Source organism: Callorhinus ursinus, unplaced genomic scaffold (assembly GCF_003265705.2).
Source record: "Callorhinus ursinus isolate GAN/ISIS: 27379988/994484 unplaced genomic scaffold, GSC_fseal_2.0 scaffold102, whole genome shotgun sequence".
Taxonomy (NCBI): domain Eukaryota; kingdom Metazoa; phylum Chordata; class Mammalia; order Carnivora; family Otariidae; genus Callorhinus; species Callorhinus ursinus.
Genome location: NW_027397164.1, coordinates 617,610 through 635,828, shown reverse-complemented (window position 1 = coordinate 635,828; position 18,219 = coordinate 617,610). Strand labels below are relative to the sequence as shown.

General features: G+C 62.0%; 1 protein-coding gene across 5 annotated transcripts; it reads left to right on the top strand.

Annotated features, from left to right (window-relative positions):
* Positions 1–2,460: 2,460 nt before the first annotated feature.
* Positions 2,461–17,241, top strand: UBTF (upstream binding transcription factor). Of its 5 annotated transcripts, none has more exons than XM_025861760.2 (21): positions 2,461–2,920; positions 5,885–6,022; positions 7,465–7,640; positions 8,174–8,257; positions 8,355–8,510; positions 10,936–11,000; positions 11,287–11,407; positions 11,773–11,883; positions 12,222–12,355; positions 12,498–12,639; positions 12,941–12,982; positions 13,108–13,221; positions 13,315–13,470; positions 13,844–13,999; positions 14,102–14,212; positions 14,700–14,788; positions 14,891–15,080; positions 15,846–15,893; positions 16,015–16,086; positions 16,182–16,325; positions 16,449–17,241. In XM_025861760.2, exons 2-21 carry the CDS (start codon positions 5,965–5,967, stop codon positions 16,572–16,574), a joined length of 2,295 nt encoding a protein of 764 aa, XP_025717545.1. In that variant the 5' UTR covers positions 2,461–2,920; positions 5,885–5,964; the 3' UTR covers positions 16,575–17,241. The 5 variants fall into 5 exon arrangements, with proteins under 5 accessions (XP_025717545.1, XP_025717543.1, XP_025717544.1 ...); XM_025861758.2 differs by lacking the exon at positions 2,461–2,920 and adding an exon at positions 3,218–3,383; XM_025861759.2 differs by lacking the exon at positions 2,461–2,920 and adding an exon at positions 4,617–4,752.
* Positions 17,242–18,219: the final 978 nt, after the last annotated feature.

Sequence of the window (18,219 nt, the reverse complement as noted above, 5' to 3'; positions counted from 1 at the left end):
CACTTCAGGGTTTGATGTGAGCTGGTGCTGGGATACTGGCAACCCAGGGAAGGGCTGGGCCCAAGTGGAGAGTGTGTAGCTAGGATTATGCCTTGTCACCAGCCTGGGCTGGGCTTGTGGAATGCTGAGACTCTGCTTCAAGGTACACGGCAGAAAACTGGAACGGAGGGAGGGTAAATTGGGAGAGGGGGCAAAGAAAAAGGACCAAGGGCAGATTCCCTCATGCTCTGGCCCATAGCCCAAGTCCTAGACTCCCGACCTCACCAGAGACGCAATAGATGTAAAACAAGGCAGTTGGTTTCCAAGTGGGAAGAGCGCCAGCCATGACTTTTGCTGCCCAAGGAATGAAAAATCAATAATAATCATTTTTATGATTCATGTTCATCCTGTTTTATTCCAGAGCACTTTACCGAAAGGCCCCTTGGCCCAGCCAAGAAGCTCAGGGCCAGGATCCAGGACACCTGGACTCCAGATCTCTGTGTGGAAGACTTGGAACTTTCTTGGGATCTAAGTTTCTCAATTGTGGCAAGTGACATTGTGGAGCATTCTACAGTTTATATACATCCTCTCAGTTGACCCTCCAACCCCTGGGAGGAAAGCAGAGAACACAGGATTGCTATTCTCATTCTATAGACAAGGAAACAGGATCAGATGAAGTTAAGAGACTTGATCAAACACACACTGTTTAAAAAGGGAGGGAAGTCGGGCGCCTGGGTGGCTGGCTCAGTTGGTTAAGCGACTGCCTTGGGCTCAGGTCATGATCCTGGAGTCCCGGGATCGAGTCCCACATCGGGCTCCCTGCTCAGCGCGGAGTCTGCTTCTCCCTCTGACCCTCTTCCCTCTTATGCTCTCTGTCTCTCAAATAAATAAATAAAATCTTAAAAAAAAAAAAAAAGGTGGGGAAGCTAAGAAGCTGGGAGCTGTGACTTCTGACTCCAAACACTTTGCTCTTTCCCAGTCAAAATAAGAAAGTCAGTCCCTGCCTTCTCTAAGTACAGTCTGAGATGGATTGATCCTACGCAAAATGCCCTGGGTATGTTCCAAGGGCAGAGCTGGATTTGTGCAGACTTAACTTGTACAATGAAGGGGGGTCTTTAACAAAAATAATACCAAACGATGAAATAAAATTACGAACAGGGCATTGCACGGGGCCCGCAAATGAGGGGCCATTAGCTCAAGCATCATTAGCAACAAGGTAAATCGGCCTCTCCCACGTGCCCAGCCCTCTCAAAAATCCGGTCACACCAGATCTTGACCGGGGTTTCCTCCCTGTTTGTAAAACGTGGCAGATGTGGGCTGTGGAAGTCCTGGGAAAGGAATCCCATTTCTCCCAGGAGACGAGAGGAATTACAGCAGCAGCGGGGCCGTTGAGTGAGGATGGAAAAGGCCGTGTGCCCGGGGAGGGTCCAAAGGGGCTTTGACCCAGCTGGCCGCGCTGTGGGCAGTACGCAGTGTGGGGCGGGAGGCCGGCAGCCTGCGAGCCCCCGGCGCCCGGAGCAATGGCGCTGCCCGGGGAGCGACGGCCCAGACCGCAGGCGAGCCTGTGGGAAGCAGGCGCTCTTCAGTCTTCTGGCTGCCTGCGTTCCTGACAACCCTTCCTCCGAGGAGGGGAGGCAGAGACGGACGACCGCAGCCCTCGGCAGTGGGAGGGTGGATGGTGGTCCCCGCCCGGGCCTTTCGACCCCCGGTCCGCAGGACGGTGGAGTGCGGGAGGCCTACGCGAAGGCTGCCCGCGGCGGCTCGGGCGGCCAGGCCCGGGTGCCGGGCTCCCCTCGCGGCTCCCCGCCGCCGCCGCCGGGGGGAGAAACGGGGGGGGGAGCAGCGCCCGCGGCCTGCTTTCCCAGGGCTGGCCGAGCCTTTTTGACAAGCTGATTGCATGGCGGGGATTGGCTGGTCCGGGCGTGACGCCGGTAACAACAAAGGTGGAGTTGGAAGAAATTAGATTAAAGGAGAGGGGAGAAAAAAAAAATTAAAGGGGGAGCTGGCTGGGGACAGGAGGCAGCGACCGAGGGGGCCATGCACGAAGCGCGGTCTCCCGGCTCCCACTTCGCCTCGGAAGCCCCTTCGCGCAGACCCACCCGGATTAGGCTCTCTATCCCAACCCCGGCCCAACTACCGAAACCGGGGGGGGGGGGGGATGGCTGCTGCTTCTTGAGAAATCCCCCTAACTCCCACCCTGACACCCCATGCTACGGCCCAGGGGGAGAACTTTTTGCTCGGACACCTCGGATCCTAAACCCGGCGGAGGTGAGGGCCTTTGAGAACAACGAGAGGCTCGCTCTAAAACCCGGAAGGCCCTCGCGGGGAGTCGAGATCCGGGCGAGGCGGGGTGCTCCCCCGGTTTTTCAATGTGTTGCAAATCTAAGAGCTTCTTTCTTGCCTTTTTTTTTTTTTGTAACACCCCCCTCCTTTATCCCCCACCCCCTCGCTTTGGCTTCAGGGTTGCAAAAGCAAAGAGCAATAAAAAAAAAAAAAAACCGCGCACACACTCAGACACACACCAGTGGCGACAGGGGAGAGTTGGAAAGACGCAGGAGAGAAGCAGGAGGCAGAAGGCAGCGGGGAGGGAGCAATGGGAGCGGGAAGCAGGCAGGTTCCCTCGCAAATCCCCCTCCGGCCCCACGTCGCTTCGCCGGCCCCGGCAGGGGAGCAAGGAGCCGGGCTAGCAGATGGAGGAGTGGAGCTCGCTCTAGGCAGCGGGCTTGGCCGGAGAATGGAGGAGCCGCCAAGCGACCGGCTGATTGGAAGAGAAACGCAGAGCGATGGAGGCGGGGGTAGGAGGACGATTTCTCTGCGGGGACTGGCGGCGGCGGCGTCTACGCCCGGGTCGGGCGCTGCAGAGCTTGGCTAGCTTTCAACCCGCGCTCGCCGGCTCCAGCCCCGCGCGCCCCCACCCCCAGCCCTCCCGGCGGCTCCGCAGGTGAGTGCGAGCTGGGGGCAAAAACCCCAAAAGTCTCAACACACCCGCCCTGCCCCCCCACCAGAAAAAAAAGAAAGAAAAGCATTTTTTCTTTTTCTTTTTTTTATTTTCGTGCAGCCCCCATCGCGGTGGGAGGGAAGGGGGTGAGGCTGAGTGGCCCGGAGGAGGCGGAGGGGCCAGGCGAGGCCGGGGTGGCCCCGGAGGCGGCGGCGCCGAGGCGGCTCTGACGGGCGAGCGCTCGGAGCGGCGCTGCGCTGCGCCGAGGCGGGCGGGCGGGCGGGCGGAGCGGGGCGGGCGGAGCGCCGCGCGTGGGGCTCGCCATTAGCCGTCGCTCCGCTTCGCCATCTCGGGCTTTGTCTGGCGACTCGCTGCCCCGGCGTCGGCTGCGGCGGAGCTGCGGCTCCGCTCTTCGGCCCGCCGCACCCCTCGGTGCCCCTGGCCCGCGCTCCCATTCACACGCTCGGTAAGTGAGCCCGGGCTCCGCGGATTTCGGGGGAGAGGGGTTGCTGCGAGTGGCGGCGGCGCCGATCTCCATGCGCCCGGACAGGCCTGGGGAGCCATGCCGGGCTGGATTGAACCGGCTCCCAGCGCGGCTCCTCCGCCGAAGCCCGTCGCTCCCTCGCCGTTTCCGGGGTGTAAGGAGCAAAAGGGATTTTTTTTTTTTTTAATTTGCAGGGAGGGCATTTTGTACGTTTTTTTTCTTTTTTTTTTTTTTTTAAGTTTCGTGTGTTTTCTGTTCGGCAGCAAGGGGATCGCGAGGTGGGCGCCGAAGGCTGGCGCCGCGATGGGCGTGCGTGCGCCCCAAGCCGGTGGCCACGCTCCGGGGAAGAGGGTGGGCGCGGAGCGCCCGCTCCAGGAGGCGGGAGAGGGGAGCGAAGTGAGGACTGCCGTGAAGCCCGAATCTCAGCTGGGAGGACTTGGGGGAGAGCTCCGAAGCAGAGCTGCGGGCACCCCTCAGCCTCCCCGACCGCCGGGGGGCCCTCCGGGCACCCTCTCTGCGGCCGCGCCTCGCGCCCTCCCTCCCGCGCCGGCCAACCTTGCTAGTTCACCCGCGGGTCTGGCGAGGTCGCTCTCGGCGCCCGCCCGCCCGCCTCGGCTCCGAGCCCCGCCGCCATCCGGGCGGCTGCGTGTCTCCCTGCCCCGGCCCCCCCCTCCCCGGCGGCGGCGGCGGCGGCGGCGGCGGCGGCAGCGGCAGCAGCAGCAGCAGCAGCAACAGCCGCCGCCGCCGCCGCCACCACCACCACCACCACTACCACCACCACCCCCCTCCCCTCCTTCCTTCCCTCCGCCTCGGCCGCCCGGGTCCCCCCAGCTCCCGCCCCTCCTCCCAGCTGCCCCCCGCGGAGCCCGCCCGGGCAGGCTGTGGGAGGGAGCGGAGCCGGCGAGGCGGGCGGGCTGGCGCTCGCTCCCCGGGGGTCGGTGTGCGCTCTACGGGGAAGGACGCGCTCGCTGCCCCGCTTCTCCCGCCCCCCCTCCCGCTCCTCCTCCTCCCTTCTCCCTCCTCCTCCCCGCTCCGGCGGCGGAGGCTGCGGCGGCGGCGGGGGGTGTGCGAGCTGAGGCCGGGGCCGGCGGGCGGGCGGCGGGCGGGCTGCCTGCAGGCGGAGGGCGCTGTGCTTTGTGCTTTTCGCCGCGAGGAGCAGCAGCAGCCACAGCCGCCGCCGCCGCCACAGCAGCAGCCGCCGCCCCAGCGCCGCCGCCGCGCCCGGAGGAGGAGCCGCTGCCGCCGCGGGAGGGAGCTGCGGCTGTGCCCGGCCGAGCGGGGGAGGGCGCCGCCGCTCAGAGCCGGGGAGGGAGCCGCCGGAGCGGGAAGCCCGGAGGCCGCGCTGCGCCGGGTAACCGAGGCGGCTGAGAGGACGCGCGCCGGGGTCGGGGCCAGGCGGCGGGGAGCGAACCGCGGGTGCCGTAGACACCGGGGGGGAACCCGGGACGCCCTCCAGGCAGGGGACTGGACGGAGGAGGATCAGGGCACTGGAGAGGACGCTGAGAGCCGGGGGAGGGGAGGGCAGGAAGCGAGGCCCGAGCCGAGCCCCGGCCGCGGGCACAGGAGCCCGCGCTTCTCCGAGCCGGCAGGCGCAGTTCTCACCGGCCGCCGGAGGGGGCGGCGGGGCCGGTGAGCGCTGCGCCCCCGCCTCGCGGCCGCCGTCCTCCCGCCCTCTCCTTGGCTCGGCTCCCCGGAGGCCGGGGCGGGGGCGCCGGCGGGGCTGGGCCGCAAGCTCGGGGGAGGAGGCGGTGGTTCCCGCCGCGGTCGCGCCTCTGCGCCGGGCTCCTCCGTGCGCGTCGGGGTGGCTGGGCGGTGGCGGCGCCTCTGACCGGGGTGGGTGGCTCGGGGGCGGGGGGGCAGGCTAGGCCGCTTCTCTCCGGCTGCTCGCCCGCCGAGGCGGGCGGGGACGGCGTCGGGAGCCCGAGAGGGGGGGCGGCGGGAATCCGGATCCGGTCCCCGGGGGCGGTGCGGCCGCTGCGCTCCGGGGCTGGCGGCGGCTGCGCTGCGTCCGGGTCCCCGCCGGGTTGCGGAGGCGGGGGGAACCGGCCGGGGGGAGGCGGGAGGAGGAGACTGCAGCGCGTGCCCGCTTCCGCGGTCGCGCGCGCCCTTTACCCGCCCTTCCTCCTCCCCCGCCCTCCAGCCTGGGGCCTCCCCGGGGCGGGCGCACAGAGGAGGAGGAGATTTTTTTTTTTTTTTTTTTTGGGCGGGGGGGGGGGGGGGGGGGGGGGGGGGGGGGCGAGGTTGCCGCGGGGGCTGGGGGCAGTCTCTCGCGTGGGCAGGGGAGGGCGCACGCGGTGGAGCCGGGCTGCGGGGGGGGGGTGGTGGCGCACTCCCACACCCACCGACCCATTAGGTCTGCTAGGGTCTTGGCAGGGCCTCCGCGAGAGTGTGGACTTGTGCCCCCCTCCCCTTTGGGGGAGGGAGGAATAGAAAGTCCCTCACCTCGCATCCCGCCTGAGTGGGGACTGGTGTTTCTCCTTAAGGGTGAGGTGGTTTTACCGCGGGTTGCCCGGCCAGCACGACCCGAGGAGGTGGCTGGAGGAGGTGGCTGGACGGCTAAAGAATGAACGGAGAAGCTGACTGCCCCACAGACCTGGAAATGGCCGCCCCCAAAGGCCAAGGTAGGAGCTCTTTAACTTATGTCCTCTTTTCCCACATGGCTGTCTGCAGGGCCCACTCCCCTTGGAAAAGCGTCGCCTGCATTCTCTGAATTGAGATGAGGGGGGATATCTTCAGTTTTATGAGTCAAGTTTGGCTAAACCCAAATTATTTGGCCTTGAGGCTATAAGCTGTATTTTTCACACTCCATTCTTTGGTTAGAGAGGGAGAAGGAGGCCTGTGCAAGCCTTCTTTCTGGGGTTCCCAGTCAGGCCAGAGTGTGTCCTCTCCTCACCCAGTGTCCTGGAATGGGAGGAAGGATGAGGAATGTGGGGGAAGGGGGGAGAAGAAAGGGATTGGGAAGGCTTTTCAGGTGTCTTATTGTTATTCAGAGGACAAGGTTTTTGGTCAGGCAGGTGGAGGGAGAGGATATTTTGGGGGTTTGAGACTCCAAGCCATAGGAGGTCCATAACTAGACCCTACCCCATCCAGTAGGGATCCTGTGTGTATGCGGGCATGGGGTAGGATGAAGCTGAGCATCTGGCCATGACTGGGGGACACTGAGAGGAGAGAGGATTATTGGCCCATGTGACCCACCCTGTGGAAACTCTGACCCAGGTTACCAGATGCAAATGCAAATGAAGAGCCCTTTTGACTCCCAGCCCTGGATATCTGTTCTCCCAGCTTACTTTTCAGGGTTGCTACCCTCCAGAGAGGCCTACTGGAGCTGTATTTCAGTGGCTGGAAATAGCTGGTTCAGACCCCTTTTTTGGCCTCCATGGGGAGTTGGACCCAGAAGACAACTCAGAATTCTGGGGGTTCTCCCTGGAGCCAGGGCCCTGAGAGCCTTTGCCCACCTGTCTGTCTTGCCTCCCAGCTGTCCTGTATGGTTCTTCCATTTCCATTCCATTTTCCTTACTTGCCCCAAATTACTCACATCTTTGATATTAGTTTACAGTTGTGCAGGAGGGAGACGTCTGCACGGGTCTGCTTCCCACACTCCATCCTCAGTCCTTGCACATCTATGGGATCCACCTAGAGCTTAAACTTGGCAACACATTTAGATGTGTTCTGTCTCCTTGCTTCTCTCCCCTCTCCCATTAAGTTCCCTGCTGGCCCACCAGGCCCCAAATCACTGTAGCTTCATTTCTTTCTCTTCCCCACAATAAACAGTAGCCTGCGGCAGTCTGGCATGTTAGAAATGATCATAGTTTTGAAGTAAGCCAGACCTGACTTCAAGTCTGGCTTTCTAGGTATGATGCTGTTTGGACTGGAATTCCTGTTCTAATCCATATGGTCACAGTTTTCCCTTATGACTAGGTCATGTCGTGTCTTTGCCTTCAGATCGGAGGTAACCAGGGATTTGGGATGCTCTGGGAAAGAAGGATTGAGCACTTAAGGACGGGGGCAACAGATGAGGGGAAAGCATGAGCTGGGTATGATTGCCTTTCTTACCCCTCCCCAGACCGCTGGTCTCAGGAAGACATGTTGACTTTGCTGGAATGTATGAAGAACAACCTTCCATCCAATGATAGCTCCAAGTTCAAAACCACCGAGTCACATATGGACTGGGAAAAAGTAGCATTTAAAGACTTTTCTGGAGACATGTGCAAGCTCAAATGGGTGGAGATTTCTAACGAGGTAACTGAACCCCCCCCCTTTCCTGACACATCTACATGAACCCCTGCCTCAACCTTCCTGGTGGGGGAGAGGAAACAGAAGTCTATAAACAGGAAGGAAAGAGACCAGGCGAGGTGCTCATGTGGTTGCCTTTGTGCATTTGGGAGGCGGCACGGTTGACAGCGCCAGCCTAGAGTTCTCAGTTCTGCCACTTTCTAGCTGTGTGGCCTTGAATTCTTACCGTCTTGGAGCTTCTGTCGCCTGAGCTGTTCTGGGGATTGAATGAGGTGCTGGCATGGACAACACATCGAGGTCAGGTGGTCACCTTGTTGCTGTCCTTTGGTGTGTATGGACTGCCTGGTCCTCTGCCAGAGGCATGGGCCAGCGCCTCGGTGTCAGGGGCTGAGTGGTGGCTGTTGGCCTCTGCCCTTCCCCCTTTGATAAATTCAGTCTAGTGGAAAACAGAGGAGACCCGTTGGAAAAGGGGGGTATGCTCTGGGGTGGTGTTTCCCTTTCTGAACTTCCCTTTGCACTCACCTCCTGTCTTCCTCCAGGTGAGGAAGTTCCGAACATTGACAGAATTGATCCTTGATGCTCAGGAACATGTAAAAAATCCTTACAAAGGCAAAAAACTCAAGGTGAGTTTCCAGGAAGAGGAGCATGACATGTAGGAGAGGAATGGGCCAAAGAACGGATACTGTCTGACTTTTACCGTGTCCTTGACCCTCCTTCCAGAAACACCCGGACTTCCCAAAGAAGCCCCTGACCCCTTATTTCCGCTTTTTCATGGAGAAGCGGGCCAAGTACGCGAAGCTCCACCCCGAGATGAGCAACCTGGACCTGACCAAGATTCTGTCCAAGAAATACAAGGAGCTGCCAGAGAAGAAGAAGGTGGGGGGAGGGGGGTGAAACGGGGAGGAGGGAAAAGGCAGGGAGCAGCTGGTGCAGTGTAGGCCAACTGCGGGGGGAGGCTTAGAGGGACTTGGCATCAGGGGTGGGGGTGGGTCAGCAGAGCAGAGTGTAGGGCCTCGGGCAGCCACATTCGATCTCCTCCTCCCAGTCCCACACACGGTCAGGTACAGGCACTGTCGAAGGCGTAACGCGGACTGCAGCAGGTGCTCAGTCCAGCCTTTTACCCCACAGACAGTCCACGGTGTTCTCTCATACAGCTCGGCTTCTGTGCTCACATGCTCTGTCAGGCTGGCCCAGCGGTTCATCCTCTGACGTTTCCCACTGTGGTCTCATCTGATGCACGCAGTGTCCCCATACAGGGAACCCCTGGAGAAGGGGTTATTCTGATTGTGTGGGCGCAGAACTGAGGCTCAGGAGGGACTCCTGTCCTGGGTCCCCCACTAGTGACAGTGGAGTAGGACTCGGGAGCGCTTCTCGCTGCCACGTCCACACATGAAGTGGGCTTCCTTCCTCCACGCACACCTTTGCCCGAGGATGCCCCGTGTCCCTTGTGGCCTCCTGCTGTCCCGGGCCGTCAGAGAGCATTGACCTTGGGCAGAGGTTACCCCAGTCTCCCAGGCAGGGTTGGAGCCAGTCCCACACGGTGAGGTCAAATGGACCCTCCCTGAGGTTTGCAGCCGGGCCCTGAGCGAGATGGGGGGGGGGGGGACGGAGAAGGACAGCAAGGGTGCCGGGCTGCGAGGCGGAGCCACGGAGCCACTTGCGGGAAGAAGAGACCAAGCCGCACACAGCCAGCTCTCAGGAGGCGGCACTGGCCGCCGCCTCGTGTGTAGCCCTCCGTCTTCCCGGTTCGTGCACTCTGGCTGCAGGCTCACATGCCCCCTTGGTTCTGTACCCGAAAAGGAGCCAGCTTGGCGGGGTGAAACCAGCTGTCTACCACTGCCGCCCAGGCCCAGCCGGGGTAGGAAGTGGTGGAGTTCTCCTTGGCCCCTCTGATGGGGAGGTCGCAGAGCAGACTGTACACACGACACCCAGACACTCAGGGTGTGGGAGGCAGAGGCCGAGGGTCCCAGGACCAGGGAGGGCTAAGACACTACGCGGTAGAGTGGACAGGGTGCTGGCCTGGGGGACCCAAGACTTGGGCCCGTTCTCGTGACTACCCCTCAATTGCTCTGTGTGTGACCTGCGGTAAGTTCCTTCGTTTCTCTGGACCTGGTCTTTATCTGAGGTGCGGAGGGTAAGCCCAACCCTGTGCGTGAACCCTGTGCGTGAACCCTGTGCGTGACTTCCTGTTCTGTGTGAGGACTGAGACGGGCGGAGTGGACTGGGCTCTGTTCCCCGTTCTCTGCAGTAATCACAGGGGAAAGTAAGGCTGTCTCTTCCTGTGCTTGGTGCCTCTTCTGGGAGAGGCAGGGGTTGAGCTCAGTTGCTGTGAGCCCCTGGACCCTTCCAGGGCTGACTCTTGTGACTCAGGGGGGAAAGGGAGAAAGGAGACCTGGATGTTGAGTGGTAGTCAGTCGAGGAGGAGAGGAAAGGGACCAGTGGGAAAGGAAGGGTGAAGAATGGAGAGGCAGGAACAAAACAGGGAAGTAATCGGGTGATGGCGGGAGCGGAGGCCAGCCCTACAGAAGGAGGTGGAGGAGAACGAAGAGAAGCCAAGGCAGAGGAGCGCCAGTGGGGGGCGGGGGGGAGGGCTGGAGGAGCCCGCCAGCTAGGAGCCAGGACGAAGGTGACAGGAGGGGGTTCAGAATGGGGAAGGCACGTGAAGGATAGCCAGGGGACCGGAGGAACCACTCAGTGGATTGGGAAGAAAATCCAAATTCAGGAGACCAGACTATTACATGTCATTTACGTTGCAAGAATTCACCCTGGGTGCCTTCAACACCGTCTCCCCTCAGGCCTTGAAAGCAGGACTCAGCCTGCCCCCCCCGGCCCTTTGGGCCACCTTGGAGGCAGAGACCAGTACCAGCTGGCACAGACATGGGAGGAGGGAATGATAGGGGCAAGGCCTGTACCACCTCCTGACTCATCGTGGGGAGTTTTGCGGTGTCGGGGAAACTGGGGGAGGTAGGGTTGGTAGGGTCCGGGGGAGTCCCAGCCCTGTCACTGCTCACTGGGACTGGGTGAGGCCGGGTCCCGCTTCTGGGACTCTCCCTCTCAACAGGAGGGAGTAGGATGTAGAGTGTGTTCTGGGAGACCCCAGTAGCTCCCACTGTTTGGTTCTAAGCCAACAGTCTGGGCTACGGTTGAGTCTCCCCAGCCCACTGGAAGGCAGGCCACCATCCCCTGCCAGCTCACGCCACCCTCGGTTTACGTCACCGCCGGGAGGCAAAATAGCAAAGACTCAGTGGCTTTTATAGCTCAGGCTTTGGGTCGTGGATGACCCCATCCCCTCCTCCCCCAGATGAAATATATTCAGGACTTCCAGAGAGAGAAACAGGAGTTCGAGCGAAACCTGGCCCGGTTCAGGTAAGGCAGTGGAGCCCAGAGGAGGGCCACAGGGCACTGGGTGTGGCAGGATAGGGTAACCCTGACCAGAGCCCCGGGCTTGCCATCTGTGAGGCATGGAAGACGGATGGGTCACGTGTAGACCCTAGTGGCTCATGCTCTACGGCAGGGACAGGCAGGTAGCCACCGTCCCACTCGGCCCCAGTTGATAGGCCGGCAAGCCTCGGTGGGTGGGGCAGCTAGCCGGGGTCTCCCTGGCAGGACCCCCCCAGCCCCCGCTGACTGTCGCTCCCCACGCCCTGGCTAGGGAGGATCACCCTGACCTAATCCAGAATGCCAAGAAGTCGGACATCCCCGAGAAGCCCAAAACCCCCCAGCAGCTGTGGTACACCCACGAGAAGAAGGTGTACCTCAAAGTGCGGCCCGACGTGAGTGTCTGGCCGGGGGGGGGGGACGGGGAGGGCGCGTGGTGGTGGCCAGGGGGGAGCCGCGCCAGGTCGGCCGCGCACGGTGCAGGGGAGCAGGAGAGGAGGCCCCTCCCCAGGGCTGGGCTGCATGGACAGGGCCTGGGCCAGCTGGCGTGCGAGTGCGTGCGTGCGTGCGTGCGTGCGTGAGCCTGTCCCCTTGCACCTAGGCGGGACCCCCGCCTCTCCACTTTTCCCCTCCTGGCCTGTGGGGGACACTCATGTGACCTCCTGTGGCCTGAGGGGGCGGGGGCCTCTGTGCCCCCCTCCCCCCGCCCCTCTCCCTGCCCCTGGCTGCCTGTGTGTGTCTGACGGCTTTTGGTTTGCAGGCCACTACGAAGGAGGTGAAGGACTCCCTGGGGAAGCAGTGGTCTCAGCTCTCGGACAAAAAGAGGCTGAAATGGATTCATAAGGCCCTGGAGCAGCGGAAGGAGTACGAGGTTAGGCTTCCGCTGCGCTCCTCCCCATCCGGCTCTTCAAGAGCCTCTGCCCTCTGACTCTGGCCTCCGCACTCTGCGGGAGGCGGTCACTCCCTGTCCCTCCATTGAGGGAGGGGCCTTCTGGGCCCCTCACCTCTGCCCCTACCTTCCCTGCCCCCCCCCATGAGATCTCAGGCTAGGGCAGGGCAGGGCGCCATATCTCGTGTGACATAGCAGACACACGGCCACCCCCCAGCTTTTGCTCCCTGCCTCCCCTCCCCAGCGGCTCTCCCCGCCCCACCCTGGCCCCGGCTAACCCCACACCCCGTTGCCCTCCATCCCCCCACCTCACTCTGCAGGAGATTATGCGTGACTATATCCAGAAGCACCCTGAGCTGAACATCAGTGAGGAGGGCATCACCAAGTCCACCCTCACGAAGGCCGAACGCCAGCTCAAGGACAAGTTTGATGGGCGACCCACCAAGCCACCTCCGTGAGCGCTGCCCTGGGGTGGGGGTGGGGGGGTGAGTGGGCCAGTGGGCATCTAGGGAGCTTGGCCAGGCTCTGAAGTTGAGGAAGCCAGCTGCCCTGGTCACTCGGGGAGGCCACATCTCCTTTCCTGCTGGTTCTGACAGGAACAGCTACTCGCTGTACTGCGCCGAGCTGATGGCCAACATGAAGGACGTGCCCAGCACCGAACGTATGGTCCTTTGCAGCCAGCAGTGGAAGCTGCTTTCCCAGAAGGAGAAGGATGCCTACCACAAGAAGTGTGACCAGGTAAGTTGTGCTAAGGAGGCCTTCCGGAGACGCATAGGCCTGGCCTTGGGAGTTGAAGCAGGAGATCTGACCCCAGCTAGGGTCTGTTGGTTATTGGGCAAACGGATCTCGGGCCCCTGCTCCAAACTTGGTGGTGTGCTGGGTCTAGCACCTGGGCTGCTCAAGGTGGATGGCCTCAGGCCTCGTGTCTACAGCCTGTTGAGGGAGTGGAGGCTCTGTTCAGGCTCTGGACATCTTGATTGTGCTGTGAGAACCAGCGGGTCCACCCCCAGACTGACCCTGACTCCCCCTCTTTTTCCAGAAAAAGAAAGACTATGAGGTGGAACTGCTCCGTTTCCTAGAGGTGAGTGTTCCTGTAGGTGGGGCATCGGGCAGTCACGGGCCTTGGGATTAAGGCCCTTTGGACCCCCTGGGAGCAAGCTGGCAACCAGGAGCGCAGCCCCATGCCACCTCTTGTCTCCGGACCAGAGCCTGCCTGAGGAGGAACAGCAGCGGGTCCTCGGGGAGGAGAAGATGTTAAGCATCAACAAGAAGCAAGCCACCAGCCCAGCCTCCAAGAAGCCCTCGCAGGAAGGGGGCAAGGTGCGCAGGGGGCACAACTGACTGGGGGTGGGGGGGAAGGTGGGGCTCCCCGCCAGCACCCCCAGGACCCAGACCTTCTTTGTCCACCTACAGGGCGGCTCTGAGAAGCCCAAACGGCCGGTGTCAGCCATGTTCATCTTCTCTGAGGAGAAGCGGCGGCAGCTGCAAGAGGAGCGGCCCGAGCTCTCGGAGAGCGAGCTGACCCGGCTTCTGGCCCGCATGTGGAATGACTTGTCGGAGAAGAAGAAGGTCAGGCTCCCTCGGCCCACAGGGGCTGCCAGGGCCGGGTCCCGGCTGCTCCTCCCCCAGGGGCTAGCTGCCACTTCCTCAGCCTTGGCCTGCATGAGCCGCACGTCTGCCTGGGCTCAGATGCTGAGGCTGGGAGCTCCGCGAGCTGGAAGGCGGGAAGCTGTCAGCGGAGGGCCCGGGCTCCCCAGGGAGCAGAGCTGGTCGGCGCGCTGAGCCCCAGGCTGGAGACATCTGCACCAGCCCACGCCTCGGAGCCGCCCCGCCCTGGCCAAGGGGTTGGGGGGGGCAGGGAGGGAGCCTTGCGGTGCTGGACAGGGAGCGTGCGCCCTCTGGGGGCGGCCGGAAGCCTGACGCCCCTGCCATCCCTCCGCAGGCCAAGTACAAGGCCCGGGAGGCGGCGCTGAAGGCCCAGTCGGAGAGGAAGCCGGGCGGGGACCGTGAGGAACGGGGCAAGCTGCCGGAGTCACCCAAGAGAGCTGAGGAGATCTGGCAGCAGAGCGTCATCGGGGACTACCTGGCCCGCTTCAAGGTGGCAGGGAGCCTGAGAGGGGCTGTTCCACAGCCTGCCCGCGCAGGCCGCCTCCAGCCCCAGGTGACCCCTCCCATAGCTGACACCCCTGTTTGTCTCCAGAATGACCGGGTGAAGGCCTTGAAAGCCATGGAGATGACCTGGAACAACATGGAGAAGAAAGAGAAGCTGATGTGGATTAAGAAGGCAGCCGAAGACCAAAAGCGATATGAGGTGGGAAGAAGGGGCTCGGTGGGGCCGGCCGGTGGGGCCGGTGGGCCTGCTCGGTGGGCTCGGGGCGCTCGGTGGGCTCGGCGGCCCTGCTCGGTGGGCTCGGGGCGCTCAGTGGGCTCTGCGGCCCTGCTCGGTGGGCTCGGCGGGCTCGGTGGGGCCGGGCCGCCTCCCGGCGCTTCAGGGGTCAGAGCACCCTTTCCTCGGTGGGTGGGCCGCGGAGCCAGGAGCCCCAGCCTTGGTTGTGTGACCCTGAGCAAATGTCCCACCTGCCTCCTCAGAACCGCAGTTACACGTCCGTAGGTGGGGGCGGGGGCACACGTGACGTGAGTGTAGTGGCGATAGCACTTCGGAGCGGCGGCGCCTGACCCAGGTGTGAGCTCCCCGGCTCTGCCTCGGTTTCTAAGGCACTGAGGGCACGGGGCAGGAGGTAGAAGTACTTCCGGGTGGAGGAGTGGAGCGAGCGTGACCCTCCCGGGTGTCCCCACAGAGAGAGCTGAGTGAGATGCGGGCGCCCCCCGCTGCTGCAAACTCGTCCAAGAAGATGAAGTTCCAAGGAGAACCGAAGAAGCCTCCCATGTGAGTCAGAGGGCCGGAACCCACCCGGGCCGTGGGGAGGGTCACGGCCCGAGGGTTGCTGGGTCGGCGTCTTAACCCTCCCTGCGCCGCCTCACCTCGTAGGAACGGTTACCAGAAGTTCTCCCAGGAGCTGCTGTCCAACGGGGAGCTGAACCACCTGCCGCTGAAAGAGCGCATGGTGGAGATAGGCAGCCGCTGGCAGCGCATCTCCCAGAGCCAGAAGGAGCACTACAAAAAACTGGCAGAGGAACAGCAGAAGCAGTACAAAGTACACCTGGACCTCTGGGTCAAGGTGAGAGGGCTGGGGATCCTTGGAAGGAGGAGGCATCGTCTGGCTGGTCTGCATTCATGATTTCATTCAGCGTCCGAGCAGGCCTATAGGGTAATGACTGCTATCAAAGAAACCAAGGTTCAGAGAGATTAAGTAATCTACCTAAGGTCATGCAGCTAGTAAGTAGAATAATCCAGATCAGACTGCCTTTTCCTACCTCCAGCTGGGACGGGAGGTCTGGCCCTAAGCCTCTTGAGCTCCCCTTCTGCGCCCTGGTTGAGCAGTCAGATCTGTAACATGGGGAGAGTCACCTCTGTGTTCCCCAGCTATCCAGGCAGGTTAACTGGGGGCCCTGGGAGATAGCAGGGTGTAAGGGTCCAGAGATTTGGGGAGCCACAGACCCCCTCATTTGTGGCTCCAGGCTTGCGGGGTGGGAGTGTTGATAACCCAGCTGTGGTGATGGTTGTGGGGGCTTCTCTGAGCTGAGGAAGGACTAACTCTGGAGCCTCCACTTGGGTAGAACAACAGGAGGCACACGGAAACCAATAGTCCTAGGGCGGGGGTAGTAGCCTAGAAAAGGGTTCAGGGCGTCTCCAGCAGTAGTATTGGAGCTGTGTTCTCGGATCCTGGGGGGGGCTGTCTGCAGAGACCCAAGGTGCGGGGAGAGCAGCAGGGGTAAGATGGGGTCGTGGTATGTAAGCGCGTGGCCCGCTGCCTGGCGCTCGGTCGGCTGCGGCTGGGGTGGCTCGCAACGTTTACCTCCCCTTCTGTCTCTGTCTCCCGCAGAGTCTGTCTCCGCAGGACCGGGCAGCATATAAAGAGTACATCTCCAACGTGAGTCTGGGAGCAGGGCGGCGCCGGGGAAGGGGAGGGGGGGGGGGGGCGGGGGGGGGGGCCCGATGTGTGGAACTCACGGCTGCTCCCTTCGTCTGTGTCCCCCTCCTTCCCCCCCCAGAAACGTAAGAGCATGACCAAGCTGCGAGGCCCAAACCCCAAGTCCAGCCGGACTGCCCTGCAGTCCAAGTCGGTGAGGAGCCCCTCCCACACGGGGTCGGGGTGGGGGCGTCCTCCGTGCGTGGGGGGGTGCGGCCGAGACCACTGACGTGCCCCCGCCGCTCCCAGGAGTCTGAGGAGGAGGACGAGGAGGACGAGGAGGACGAGGACGAGGAGGACGAGGAGGAGGACGAGGAGAACGGGGACTCCTCTGAGGACGGCGGGGACTCCTCCGAGTCGAGCAGCGAGGACGAGAGTGAGGACGGAGATGAGGTCAGGTGGCAGGGCGGGGCGGGGGGGGGGAGAGACCCCGAGGGGGGGGGGGGGGGGGGGGGGGGGGGGGGGGGGGGCCTTGCCCGGACGGCCACCTGGTGACCGCGTTCCTTGCCCCCCCAGAACGAGGAGGACGACGAGGACGAAGACGACGACGAGGAGGACGACGACGACGAGGACAATGAGTCTGAAGGCAGCAGCTCCAGCTCCTCTTCCTCCGGGGACTCCTCGGACTCTGATTCCAACTGAGGCTCGGTCCCACCCAGGGCTCCCCTCCCCAGCTGACCACCTTTGTTTCTACCCCATGTTCTGTCCCCTGCTCCACCCCCCCCCCCCCCCCCCCCCCCCCCCCCCCCCCCCCCCTTTCTTTTCTTTTTTTTTTTTTTTTTTTTTTTTTTTTTTTTTTTTGAATCTGGCGGGGGAGGGGCTGGAGGAGCCCAGGCCAGGACTCTGCAGCCTCAGAGACACCAGCCCTGGGGGGCCCTCCAGGGAGCGCACCCATCAGACTGAGCCACCACTGGACCGGCCCGGCCCAGCCCTCTTCTGCACTTGCGGTTCCGTCATGGACAATGGACCTGGGAGTGGGGTGGGGGGGGGTGTCCCAGAGAGTTCGGTGAGGCCCTCCGTGCCTGCCGCCCGACCCACGGGAGGGTGGAAGCTTGGGGAAGAGCCCTCCCTTCCCAGAGGGGCTTGCCGACTGGACCCCTACATTGGAACTGGAGGCAGGGAACGTGGGGGGGAGGAGGGCAGGAGCCTCAGAGAAAAACGGGCGCTGCCCCGTAGCCCTCTCCCCTACCCTCTGCAGGAAGGAGCTGCCTGGACCCACTCACGGGGGGAGGGGGCAGAAGTGTTTTTTATATATGTGTATATTTTTTTTTTTTAAGCTCTGAGCTGTCAACGAGACGTTTCCTACCGATCTCGGCTGCCGTCTCTGTTGTCATTTCTGGGAGAGGGAGGGTTTAGGGGGTAGGTTTGGAACTTTTTTAAAATGGTCTCGATGCGAATGGAAAAGTGTGCGCGTGTGTGTCGCCTGTACATAGCGTGGATGCACCTGTGGATGTGTGCATAGGCGTGTGTGTGTGTGTGTGTGTGCGCGCGTGTGTGTAAGAGAAGGGGGAGCCCACCTCAGTCTGTGAATCTGGTGAATGGGTTGGTGAGGGCCAGGGAGATGTTAATCCTGGTGGGAACAGGCTGGGGCAGCCCCTTTCTCCACATTCTCTGCTTTGCCTAATCTCTGATTCAGTTGGGGGGGGCGGGTAACTGATTCAGTTGGGGGGGGGTACTGAAACCACTCTAATGCTTCCTGTAGCTGCTTCCCTCGGCCAGGGCCACGCGACTCTGAGCCCGCTGGTCTCCAGCAGGGCATTGTTGGGAGGGGCCAGACTGGGTGAACCTAAGAGCCTTTTATTTAGTGGGAAAGGCCTTCCCAGTTCACCTGAGAGGTTGCCTGGCCACCTTAGGCTCAGAAACTGGGCTTCAAGAAATATATTGGAAGCTCTTAACATACACCCCCTCCTGCCTTTCCCTATATCCTCCAGAACCCCCCACCCCCATTCCCTTTGATTTCTCAGGTCTGCTCCCTTCCCCACCCCTCCAAACCCCCAGCTGGGGAAGGGGTCTGCAAAGGCTGCTTTTGCAGCTGTCCCTCTAACCCTTCCTGGCCATCTCAAAATTTCTGGTACCCTAATTCCTTGGACCCTTAATAAGCCAAGCCACCTTATCTCTGTGGATTGAAATTTTTACTTTTTGATTAAATTTTGGCGCTTCCCCCCCCCTTACAATCATGTCAATGATCTATTTAGTTGGGGCTTTGTGCTTTTCCACCTTCCCCCTCTGAATGAAAGCCAAGGGGTGGAGGAAGAGTGGGAATCCACCCAGGGAGTGGGATGGGAAA